The sequence below is a fragment of the Bidens hawaiensis genome, unplaced genomic scaffold (assembly GCF_021521415.1).
Source record: "Bidens hawaiensis isolate Kalapana, Puna unplaced genomic scaffold, B.hawaiensis_p1.1 tig00032455_1, whole genome shotgun sequence".
Lineage (NCBI taxonomy): Eukaryota > Viridiplantae > Streptophyta > Magnoliopsida > Asterales > Asteraceae > Bidens > Bidens hawaiensis.
The window spans coordinates 48598-61100 of record NW_027495534.1 but is presented as its reverse complement, the minus strand read 5'-3'; the positions used below and the strand labels follow the sequence as shown (position 1 = coordinate 61100).

Sequence of the window (12503 nt, the reverse complement as noted above, 5' to 3'; positions counted from 1 at the left end):
TCACGGGTATGGGTCTTACCAAATCCAGATAGTCTTTAAATGGGTTATAACATCTCATTTATTTGTGAAACTCTTTCATAATCAAACAATAATTTTCGCGGGTTGTGGGTCTCACCAAACCTGGATAACCCTTAAACGGGTTATAACATCTCATTTATTTATGAAATAACCCCTTAATCATCAAAGAATAATTTTCATGGGTTATGGATCTTACCAAACCCTAATAGCTCTCAAATAGGTTATAAGATCTTATTTATTGGTAAATGCTTTCATCCTTAAACCCCTAATTTAATGTATCTTCTTTACATGTTCTCCATTGATGGTATATCATCTCCATCGCCGGTTAACTTCCGATACTACCAACCATCGTCAACTACATCGACGTCCCCTTTCTCATTAGACAAATATTTGTGTTCATGTTTGTTCATTTAAAAAAATCAACATGTTCGTGTTCGTGTATTTTTGTTCGTTAAAAATCTAAAAAACCTACACATCTCAATTGAAAATACCCAAATGCAAAAAAAATATAATAACAAACTAATATATATGTATTGAAATAAAACAAACTACGATAAAAAATAAAAATAAATCATCATAAAATAGCAAAACGATTAAAAACAAAAACTTAAATAAACTCCCGTAACACAGGATGATCAAACTAGTACTTTATATGTATCTACTTTGTTTTTATGAGTTATATCATCATTTTTGGATAAATTTATATCAAGGATGACGTAAAAATTCTACGAAAATACATTTATATTCAATAAACATTCATCTTGGTTTAGTTAGATATCATGTAGTCATATCTCTAACTGCACTCATGTATACATAATCTATTGTACGTTGTGCACTTGTTGTGTCTTCATCTATTTCATTAATGTCACTATATCCTCGACAATCAATACCTTTATTTGGAGTTTAAGATTCTTGTTGCGCCTTGTTAAATCCTTCATCACATGTATCTTTTCTTCTAATATAATTATGAATTCCAATAGATGCTAGCACGATCTTCACTTGTGTCTCGCAGGTGTAATTGACATGCATATGTTGTAATATCTCCCATCTAGCCTTCCATACTTTAAAAGTTTGTCACTATCACATTTCCCTTCAATCAACTCTTCATCTTTATCGATCATGTTCTCAAAATTGGAAGGAGTCTTTAGTGTTATCTCCAACTGCAACACAATCTTGAAATAAAGGCTCGTAATACATCTTATACATCTCTAAATTTTACCCTCTTAGCTTTGCAAGATCCTTATCACCCTGTACAAATAAAAACATATAATTTGTAAGCTAAAAAATATTTTATATACCACATTTTACCAAAACTGATTTTAATGAGCTATAGAAAAACAAATAAAAAACAAAATATTACCTTTATTTTTCATCCCACCATTCATCCGATGCATCAATCGTCTTTCTCACGAGATCCCACCCAATTCCATATTCAAGTCTCATTAAACGATCATACAACTTCCATTCTTTCTTCATACTTTCCCAATGATTTTTATTTTGCTTGTAATCGAAAGTTCTCCCAATACGCTCTTTCATGTACTTTTCTAAATTCTCATACCCAAATTTATTAAAGTAACCGGTTGGCTTGTTCCTAACTCTAACCTCATTCAAGCATAACTCAAGAAATATCATGAGTATCATCTGTCCATAGTGACTTGGTTTCTTTTTCTTAGTTTTCATGACAACAACTTCATTATCATGGTTCAAGTCCATGATTTGAAAATTAATACAAAGAGAAAACAATTCAATAAGTAAACAGGTTGGTGTTACTCCACTTCAAGCATATTTTTTGAATGCTTGGTAAATGGTAGATGGGTGTTTGATAAATAGGATTTTTTAAGGTAAGGGTTAATGGTTTGGGAAATGGTAAATGGATGGTAAGAGTTGATCTTTTCTCCATATGGCTTTAGAATAGCTCTCCACTACCATTGCAATTTTGACGAGAAAATGAATACATATTTGCTTCAACGGACCTTATGTAGTTTTCACGAGAATGGCTTCTTGGAGAAGTCGGCTTCTTTTAATTTGCTTCATTAATTATCACCAACTTCTGCACAAGTTGGCTTGTTAGGCTATCCTCTATGGGGGGGGGGGGGGGCTTCGAAGCCCCTCCATCGTGCCACGTCAACGCCATGTAAGCACCGAGGGCATCGAAGCCCTACCCTAAAGATGTCCCACTATGATTTAATGCCCCAAGGGCGCCCCTATTATATATATATATATATATATATATGATTGATTTCTTTTGAGAACCACTTTGAGTTTTAAGAACTCGAAAGAACTCAACGTAACAAATTTTTTTTCCGAATTTTTTTTACACATGTGTAATACGTAAGTGTAAGTGATGTACAAAAAATTAGTAAGTGTAAGTGATGTACAAAAAATTACGGTATTTTTTTACACACCGAAACGACTTTTTACACATGTGTAACTAACGTTTAAACTTGTGTAATTATCAAAAATACTTATTCTATCTACTGCTTCATTTTTTAATTAGATTTAATCTCAGCCACATATTTTATATCATTTAATTAAATGTGTGATTCAAAATTCAGTTCTTAAAGTTCTTAAAACTCACCATGGTTCTCAAAATAACCCTCCCCTATATATATATATATGTGTGTGTGTGTGAGAGAGAGAGAGAGAGAGAGAGAGAGAGAGAGATGGAGAGAGCTGCTGAGAGGAGGACCCACATTCACAAACAAAGACGCCCCCATCGTTTGAACGACCTTGGGTCCGTAACCCACCACCAAGGGCGCCCGCCACCTCACTTGACCACGCCCCATAAGCATTAAAGCCCTTATTATTAATCTACCAACTTGCCTCTTATTAATTATGCATGAATAAGTTGCATGTATATGTAGTATGCATAGAATGATGCTGTTCTTATTGATCGCTCTCAAAGTGGTGTATTTTCCGGAGTACACCAATGCGAGATCGTGGAGAAGGAAAGTGAAAGAACGACGAGTGGACACATATCACTCTTTTAGATGCTTTTTATAAAGCTGAATCCTTAAAAAGTCATTAATCAAAACTACATGACAGAGCCAGAGGATGCTTCAAATAAAAAGTTCATTATTAGTATTTTAATAATTACAAAATTATAATTAATTTTAATAATGAATAAATAATCGATCCAAACAATAAGTCATTCCTTGTTCTTAGTTTGTGCTGCCTTGTAGGGTAGGTAATATTACAGTATAGTTGTAATTATCATAATAGTGGGTACTCAACTCTAGTATTATTTGGATGGTAGGGAAAACATCATCATTCCTCAATGAGTTTATAAGGAGACCGGAGACTGATTGTAACACCATAGACAAATCTCAAATCAGTCGGCAATAGGCTCAAGAAAGATGTGGACTTTTAAATATCACCAATGGGTGTTTTTCAAGCCAAAAGGGGTGGGTAGCATTCAGAACTTAAAAGATCCATGCCATGCCATGCCTACTACAATCAAGTTACAGAAAACAAATACATTTTGAAGGTTATCAATCTCAACATTAATCAACTGGTATATTCATAAATGAACCAATGGATCATCTCCTCACTCAAATAAAACTCAAAATATTTACTAACTTGGACACGTCTCCATTAGTCAGTCATTGACTCCTTTCCTTGACCGTAAGTATGTCCGGCTGTTTGGCCTCCAAAAACTCAATTAGTCTTCGAAGGATACATTAGCTTTGTTAATCATGATTATGCATGCATAATCAAATGTACATCATCACCCCAACACTGCAGTTGAACTTTTCAAATTTCCTAGCCTAAAAAGCAAACCCTAATCTGTTTCAAGTAAATCTTTCACCCAAACTCATGACACTTCTTGAAGTGCAAGATTCAACTCATGTGCTGACTTGGCGATCGTTCCGCCCCGTCTAGAAGATCATGATATATCATTGTTTAGATGCCTTTATTAAATCTTGGAAAGAAATAAGAAAATGAGAAGTGAAAACACACCTTGTTATGAGCGGCAATGAACGTTTCACCTTTTCAAGCTCCAGATAGCACAGGCTGCACCGCTCCAACCTGCAACAAATTATAATTTCAAAACAGACACTACAACTGGGATTTGATCAAAAACCTTTGATCAATCGTATAAAACAATTAGCCAAAAACTCTTTAAATAGACGAGTCCCTTATTCACCAAGTAACCTAATTTGACAAAACAATTAAACTAAATTAACCTTACAAACAACAAATACCAAATAAAAAACAAGTATCAAAAGACTCAACTACCCCTGGACCTAATTCAAAAATTACCAGACAGAATAACTTCAAATTTTGACCAGTGACCCACAAACATGGTTGAAACCATCACTTTCAGCACGTTTGGCAATTCCCAGTTGTCAGGTAATTATTTTAAAATATACCATTTGACAATTTAGATATCCACCCATAAGGTCGGAATTGCACTGGCAAAATTAATTAATGCAAGTCTAACATACCTTTGCTCTGCCTCAATATCAACACCAACAGAGGATGATGCTTGTAAAGAGGAATATATCACTGAACCAAATACTCGTACCAGTTTAAGCAGTAACTCTATTGATACCCCCCGATGCCTATAAATAAATAAAAATATCCAGAAAGTTAGACAAACATGTATCATCACTTGAAATTCAGCATGATGTAACAACAATTCACTTTTTGTGTGGCCACAAAGAATGTATCGTATTTTTTGGTAAGCTTTTGTCTTTCATTAAAAATCATTCTAAATATTTGAGCATTGGTCAGATACGCCCTTTTACTAATATTTGCCTACTCAAATGTATTTTTTAGATTTCAATTGATGTTACAACTTTTACTTAAATACACACACTCTTAAACTTGACTTTGTACTCAACATTTGGATTGTAAGTGTAACCCCTTAGCACAGGTTGCCATGAAAAATTAAAAAAGAAAAAGGAAAATTCAATTTGCCATCACAACCTGGTTGTTGTGGCAATCTTGGGTTGCTATGGATTGTATGACACATGTCAGCCCATGAGTGGTTGTATGAATCATCCTTTTTCTTATTTTCTTTACCAACAATTAGTTATATTAATAATTTGATTTTTGCTTAATTACTTATAGTATGTAACCTTTTAAAAAAAGAATATAAAAACAGTCTTTAGTTTTTTTATGAACATTTCGATATAATTTTTTGCTAAAAACGGAGTACTTTCAATAATATGATTTTTTTAATGAGTTCATAAGGTCTTTTGGTTAAAACTTGTTAATAAGTTATTAGGTTCGAAATGATATTTAATTGTTTCGTTTCATAAAATCTAAATAACAGTATTGTTTAGTTTTTTTTTTGAACATTTAGATATAAACATTTTTATTTTTTATAATATATTTTAGAGAATAAATTAAAAAACTAAATTATATATATATATATATATATATATATATATAGGATTAGTATCATTACAGAACTCTTAAATTATTTAAGAACTTGAAGGAACCCTTGAATACTAACGTTTTTTATAAAATTCTTTGTATGTCCATGTTAGTTAAGTGTAGTTTTATCATTTTTCTATATCTATAGTTACAATTACAATTTTGAAAATTGGTTTTTATACATATCTATGTTTTGTTTTACACCTGTGTAAATTTGTTAGTACATAAATTTTACACATATGTAAACTTGTGATTAATATATGTAATCAAAAATTTTTATATAAAATATGATAAAACTACTATTGAATAATGTTCAGGAGAGAAGTCATCTTAATGCGAGAATTGTGATATTAATTATCATCTTTTTAATGTGTTTAATGAGAAAAGGGTATATTGGTATTTAATTATTTAATTCCAAAACGTTAACATTAAGCATATCCCGAATTTGTGTCCAACATTATCACTCATAATATATTCCAAATATAGCACCAAAATTTTTGGCCAATATTATTAGCCATCAGATATTCAAAACGCAATTTTAAAAGAGTATAAACCCAAAAAAATGTATAGTTAATTGTGTTATTATTTTTATTTGTAAGAAACTATGGAATTTTACATTCTAATTTTCACTAACGTAAGAACAATTATGTTATTGTGTAGGAACAATTGTGTTACTGTGTAGGATGTGTATGGTACCGTGTAGGAAATTTGATAGGATGTTTATGTATACGAGTATAATGATATGTGGTAGTTTGATATGGTAAAAGTTATTAAAAGGATATGTACATAGGTTAATATAATTAATTTGTGTAGGTTATTATATTCAGTGTAGGTATTAATTATACCATATTATTACGATATGTGTTTGTGGCATTTTTTAAATGTAGGTTATTGATATAGCTTGTGTAGGTTAATATGAATATATCTGTAGGTTATTAGTATGACAAGTGTAGGATATTAAATATAATATAAGACGCATAATAAATCTTAATGTAGGATGATGAGATAACAAAAAAAATCTTTATGTTTTTTAATTTAATTAATAATATATTAACTAAATAACATAATAAAAGGTTTTCTGGGAATTCATATACGAATAAAAATGAATGGTAATGTTTTTAAAACTTAATTAACATATAAATAAATAATAAAATAACATAAAAATTAGTGTTTAAGTTATTGTATAAAATTATGATCATGGGGCTTATATGCTTAAATAATATTTCGAGCCGGGGGTTCTCACCAGAAGCAGCCTCTCTATTCCTAGGGGGTGGTAAAGGTAAGACTGTCTACGTCTTACCCTCCTCAGACCCTACCATAGCTTTGCTATTGGTGGGATTTACTGAGTAGATGATGATGATGATGATGATGATGATGATAGTATGAATTAATTCGTAGATTCAATAAAAAAATGATTTGTATTGAATAAAAACGTTAGACGGATAATGGTTAGAGGCACAATTAAATTAAAAGGAAAAAGATAAATAGATCTGTAACTTTTCCATAACTAAAACTTTCCAAAAATAAAACTTTGACAAGTTTACTATTGTACCCTTGCATTTAAAAATAACATAAATTAAAAAGGAAAAATATGATTGGTTACAATTATTTCTCACACTTCTCGCACTAAAGTGATTTCTCTCCTGAACTATATATATATATATATATATAAAGTTAATTTAGGTTGGGTTGCAAATGAGAGTAAAAAAGTTGGATTGGGTTGTGTAGGTAGAAGCGAGATAAATTATTTTTCTATTAAGGTTGGTTTGGATTGGTTTGGGTTGTGATTAAAAATGGTCTTAGACACACTCGACACTGGGTGCAGGAACATAAAATAAAAACAAAAATAAATGCGAAAAAACAGGTTTCCTAAAGTAAATAGTCTTTTGTATTTACCAAAAAGAGATGTTACTTTGTGTTTTCCATATAGCAATTAACGCTATCTTTATAACTAATATGTATAATCATATACCTATCCATGTCACTGTCAAGGAGGCTATTGAGGAGAGGCAGTAAAGAAGAACAAACATCCAAGGTGATAGTATCAATCTTTTCAGTCAAAAGGCTGATAATATCTGCAGTTACCTGCATCATTATACAAAAATAGGGACTCAGAATTTATCCAAGAAACAAAAATTAAAAACAAGTAATACGAGTGAAACAGAAACAAAGTGCTCACAGCATGATCAGACATTCTCGACAATGCATTAATGGCTCCTTTAATATCATTCCTGTCCCAGCATCTACGAATCATCTGCAGTCAACATAAATAACCAACTGTTTTCAAGTACTCTTCGCAGCAATAAGTTTAATAATTATATAACGGATTTTTGTGAACTAACAAGCATGACATGTTTGTGTAAAACTTTCCAGGGAACTCTAGAAATTTAAAAGGAACAAATAATGGAGTAAAATTTTCAAAAAGAATATCTAATAAAACATTAGTAACCTGTAGCTTGGCTAGACGAGTCTGCATCGAGGATACAAATTGATCATGTCTTCCCATGATATCTACAATGGCATCATCCTCTGATATGGGCCCTGTTTCCTTCACAGTAGATTCAGGTAACTGTTTCTGCACAAATTGAGAATTATACAAGAAGAAAACAAGTGAGACCTTATTTTGTAAAAAATAATAAATAAAACAAAGCAAGTGTCTGCGCCGACTGTAAAAACATTTTTAAAAAATAATTTCAGCGCAGGAGCTGTAAAATATGACTCAAATAGCTAGTTTACAATTGTAAATGTATCAATTTTGTTAAGGACCTAAAGTTACGTCAATAATTTGAAGACAGTCCAGAAAAAGTTACACTTTTATAAGTAACAAAGATCAACTTTTATTAAAATAAAGACAAAATTAAAAGTGTCATACCACAGTATTTGGTAGCTTATTGACAGTAGAGCTACTATCAGAGATGCTTCTAGAAGAAAGTGTGTCATAAGGAGGCCTTTCTTTTCTGTCCCAAGTAGAAACAAGTGTACGTGTTCTTCCTGGATATAAAATATTTATCTAGTTTAATATCATAAGAATTCATGTTTGTTGATGGCTTAACAATTGAATCCATCAACAAATGTTGGCATTGAACAGTTATACCTGTTCGTTTTCTTTCCATAGAAAAAGCATCTCTGTTTGCACGTGGAAGACGTCCTTCATCTGCAATAATTCACACAACAATATCTTTAGTTGGCATATTTAGAGATAGAGCCATGTTAAAAACTAGCTGAAATTCCAAAATCCAAAAATATATATTGCAGATTTGTAGATGCATTCAAATTTTTGTTTATAGGAGAACAAATATACAAGTTCAGAGAATTATATACTTACATATTTCGGGCTGGTAGCTTGGAACTGACTCATTCGCCATATTCTGATGACGACTGTCATCTTCAAAGCTTGACTCTTTTGCAGGAATTTCAAAAGCCAAGTTTTTCATTGAAGTAAAATTATTTCTGTCAGCTACTCGACTCGATTCAACGTCACTTGGGTCACTCACAGATTGTACAGAAGATAATGGTTTCTCTGCTTCATCCTTAATATTTGTAAACTTGCGAGAATCGGATGTTTTTGACAGTACAACCGTTGGTGTCACTCTTCCAGAAATACCCTCTCTTCTTAGTTCCACATTGTTTCTTGGCACAATTACAGGTGCAACATCTAACCTATTAAAAGTTGATGCATTTTGTGTCGATTGGTTTTTTGTTACAGGTGCAACATCTAACCTATTAAAAGTTGATACATTTTGTGTTGACTGGCTTTTTGTAACAGTTCGCTTTGAAGCAGTTGGTGCACTGCTAGCTGAAACTGAAGCAGTTGGACTGATCTTCTGGACAGCATTGGGATAAACCTTTTGAGGAATACCAGCTACATTTCCTGTGGCTACATTTAGTACACAACATAGTATTAATGTCTTAAGCATTACACACAAGATAAATAGTAGAAACATAATGCGAATTTGGGTTTGAAAGAACAAAAAAGGAAACCAAGAAGAAATTCATAACTTGAGGATGAGGGTATTTGGGGCAGGGGAAAATTTGTCAAAACTTTGAATATCACAATGACCATTTTCACAATTTTAACCAAACAGCATGGGCCGATACCATAACATACTCTGACTATTAATTAGAAAACAAAAAAGACATACATGAGAAGGTTTTGTACTCCTTGTTAGTTGGTTCTGAGTTTTGAGTAACTGAAAGCCTCCCCAAGGATTTTGTTTCCTTTGCAATCGGATCTGAAGTTTGTGAAACGGATAGCCGGCCCAAACTAGGTTTCGTGGTATTTTCAGCCAAAATTGAATGGTTTCCACTTGAGTTAGATATTTGGTCTTGATGACCGTTAGACTTTGAAACTTTATATGGTTCAGTTCTCTGCATGAAACAAAGGTTGCATGAGAAACAAGAGTCTGAAATGCGAAAACAATATGCCATAGTCAAAATAGTCAAACTAGTAACCATGAATATTATTTTACCGAGATATCTACAACCCAAACTCCTACACAGCTTTGATTGTAAGAGCAGCCAAGAAGCTTCCCTTCATGCATATTAAGATCTGACAATTTTGACCATCCCACATCCACAGCATCATGAGTTCTAATTGGTTCCCATGAGAACACCTGAAATACATATAATGAGTATACTTGGCAATGTTTTGTAACTTTTTTTTATCAAAAGATATGCATATAAAAAGATACCACCTTTAGGCTCTCATGCAAACCACATAGAAGGGTTCTCCCATCAGGATTGAATGTCATACAACGTACTCCACTGGTCTGAAATGAAAACAAAAGATGAAAAGTATAATGTGTCCCATATAATACAAAATGGAATTAGATATTGTCTAGACAAATAGACCACACGGTATTTTACCTCTGGACCAGCAGAACCTATGAGTTCCAAAGTCTCAAGATCCCAGAATTTAACGGTTTTATCAGCAGAACCTGACAGGCAGAAATGCAAACAAAGAGAATTATATCATGCTTGAAAAACGAAGTATTAAGTATAAAAAATATATTTAGTGGAGTGATTGACTATCATTGAAATAACCTATACATAAAAGATGAACCAAAATTTAACATAAAAATATATTTATGTTCTCATTGTAGTCAAATAAGAATTAAAAACGATAAAAATCAACAGCAAAGAAGCTGATTCTTAACAAGCTGCCAATCTTACAAGAATAATCCATTAAGCTGATTAATAACATGAGTAGGATAGTATTGTTTTCATTGACAGCATATAAGCACAAGAAATGCTTCTTCTTGATTAACCATTATCAAAAGCATAATAACAATTGAAACTCTAAAAATAACTGCAAACTTTTTATTCACGATAACATATCAACAATATTGGCACCAACAAGCACGTGAAAACAAGCATTTGCAGCATAAAAGTTCCAACCTGTAGCCATCAGGAACTCGTTTGGATGAAAATCTATGCATTGGACCTGGCCTTCATGAGACTTGAAATCATGTAATAGCTTTCCGGCAGTTAAATCCCACAGCTGTCAGAGCATTCCATATTTCCAGCATTATATAACCATTTACTTCAGACATGCATTATGAAAAAGATTGAAAACGAAAAGCAGTCTGACCTTTACATTGTTGTCTTCTCCACCAGAAACTACCCAACGACCATCCGGTGTAAATCTTATTGCATTCACACCCCGTGTGTGACCTTTGTATGTATGTATACACCCTTTCCGTCTTATATCCCATATTTTTAAATTTGTATCTAAAGACCCCGAAGCAAAAAACTCCCCAAATGGATGGAAATCAAGTGATATACAATTCGACCGATGACCAGTAAGAGTCCGAACAACTGCGGAAAAAAATGAACCAAATAACAGTCAATAAGCTAACAGATTACAATCATTATATAGCAAACATACTTTTTGCTTCTTCTAAATCCCACAACTTAATTGTCCCACTTGCAGCTCCAGCTGCTACCAGTACTTCAGAAGAATCCAAGCTGACAGAATCAATTCCACTTGAGTGGCCGGACAAACTCTGTAGCACCAAAGAATGAGTAGAGATCCAGATAAACACGTAAAACCGCAGTATGATGTGTAATTTACCTGGATAGCATTTGGTTTTCCAATAGCCCATAGATTAACCTTGTGATCTTCGCCTCCAGTAACAAGCAATCTTGAAGATTTTCTCCCGATTTTTAAACAATTGACAGTGGAAGCATGAGCTACAAATTCCTCTATAAATCACATATGGTTAAGTTCACAATTTCCACACCTAGATTCAAAACTTCCCTATATAAAGACAGAACCCTAATTTCCAATAATTTCTGATTCAAATATACATACATTTAGCACACAGAAGATTTCCTCCCAATTTTTAAACAATCCACGTACAGTGGAAGCATGAGCTACCAACTCCTCTATAAATCAAATTAGGTCAAGTTCACACACAAAACCCTAATTCCAATAACTTCCAATTGAAATCACACACAAAAACACATACATTTAGCGTATAGTAACCAAAACACTTCCCTAGATCACAAAAACGCCGACCGAAGCATGAAGCATTAGCTACAAATTCTTCTGTAAATCAAATGAAGTAAAGTTCACAATATCCACAACTAGATTCAAAAAAAAGCTCCCTATATAAAAACAAAACCCTAATTCCAATTGAAGTCACATACATTTAGCATATATATATATATTATATAAAGAAAAGAGATTGAATGGAGATTACTAGTAAAGGAGGAGAATAATAATAAGTAAGTAAAGGATACGTAGCTTATAAGCACGCTTTGTGGTGGCCATGGAATATAGTAGATGATATACAGAAACCCTAACTAGATCTTCTTCTTCTCTGTATATTGCTGTTGACACATTTGATTGATCTGAAACCCTAACTAGATCAAACAAGCAAGTAATGAGGAGGAGGAGGAGGACAGGTGGCAGTTGGATTTCTGGTGGAATCCCGTGACAAGAGAAATGAAGGGATTCAAAATTTGTTGAAAGGAATCTGGAATTATTATTATTATTATTATTATTATTATTATTATTATTATATAAACAAAGAAGAAGAAAGAAAGAAAGAAAGAGTGTTTTGTTTCAAGATCTCAAAATTAGAATGAATGAATGT

At 32.6% G+C, this 12503-nt stretch overlaps 2 protein-coding genes across 2 annotated transcripts in view; both read right to left on the bottom strand.

Moving 5' to 3' along the window:
* The window catches only part of LOC143583565 (uncharacterized), a 168648-nt gene extending 166696 nt beyond the window's left edge, over positions 1-1952 (bottom strand). The window contains exon 1 of the mRNA XM_077065845.1: positions 1945-1952. The gene's annotated coding sequence lies outside the window, so the exon portion shown is untranslated. The remainder of the gene's footprint in view (positions 1-1944) is intronic.
* Positions 1953-3437: 1485 nt separating this feature from the next.
* Positions 3438-12303, bottom strand: LOC143583558 (katanin p80 WD40 repeat-containing subunit B1 homolog KTN80.4-like). Its single transcript, XM_077065837.1, has 18 exons — positions 12148-12303; positions 11477-11607; positions 11291-11408; positions 10994-11220; positions 10801-10903; positions 10270-10340; positions 10098-10172; positions 9873-10016; positions 9546-9771; positions 8729-9280; positions 8498-8557; positions 8276-8394; positions 7853-7978; positions 7583-7657; positions 7376-7488; positions 4467-4583; positions 3979-4047; positions 3438-3896 (listed from the first exon to the last, which is right to left on the bottom strand). Exons 1-18 carry the CDS (start codon positions 12176-12178, stop codon positions 3833-3835), a joined length of 2421 nt encoding a protein of 806 aa, XP_076921952.1. The 5' UTR covers positions 12179-12303; the 3' UTR covers positions 3438-3832.
* Between the last annotated feature and the right edge of the window lie 200 nt (positions 12304-12503).

What these genes read in the sequence shown, in the direction of transcription:
- LOC143583558 (XM_077065837.1), bottom strand. Translation starts at nt 12,178, where the DNA reads ATGGCCACCACAAAGCGTGCTTATAAGCTAC. An exon ending in GTTTGCATGAGAGCCTAAAG is followed by an intron (nt 10,017 to 10,097) that starts GTGGTATCTTTT and finishes TATGTATTTCAG; the next exon opens with GTGTTCTCATGGGAACCAAT. An exon ending in TCATTGCCGCTCATAACAAG is followed by an intron (nt 3,897 to 3,978) that starts GTGTGTTTTCAC and finishes ATGATCTTCTAG; the next exon opens with ACGGGGCGGAACGATCGCCA.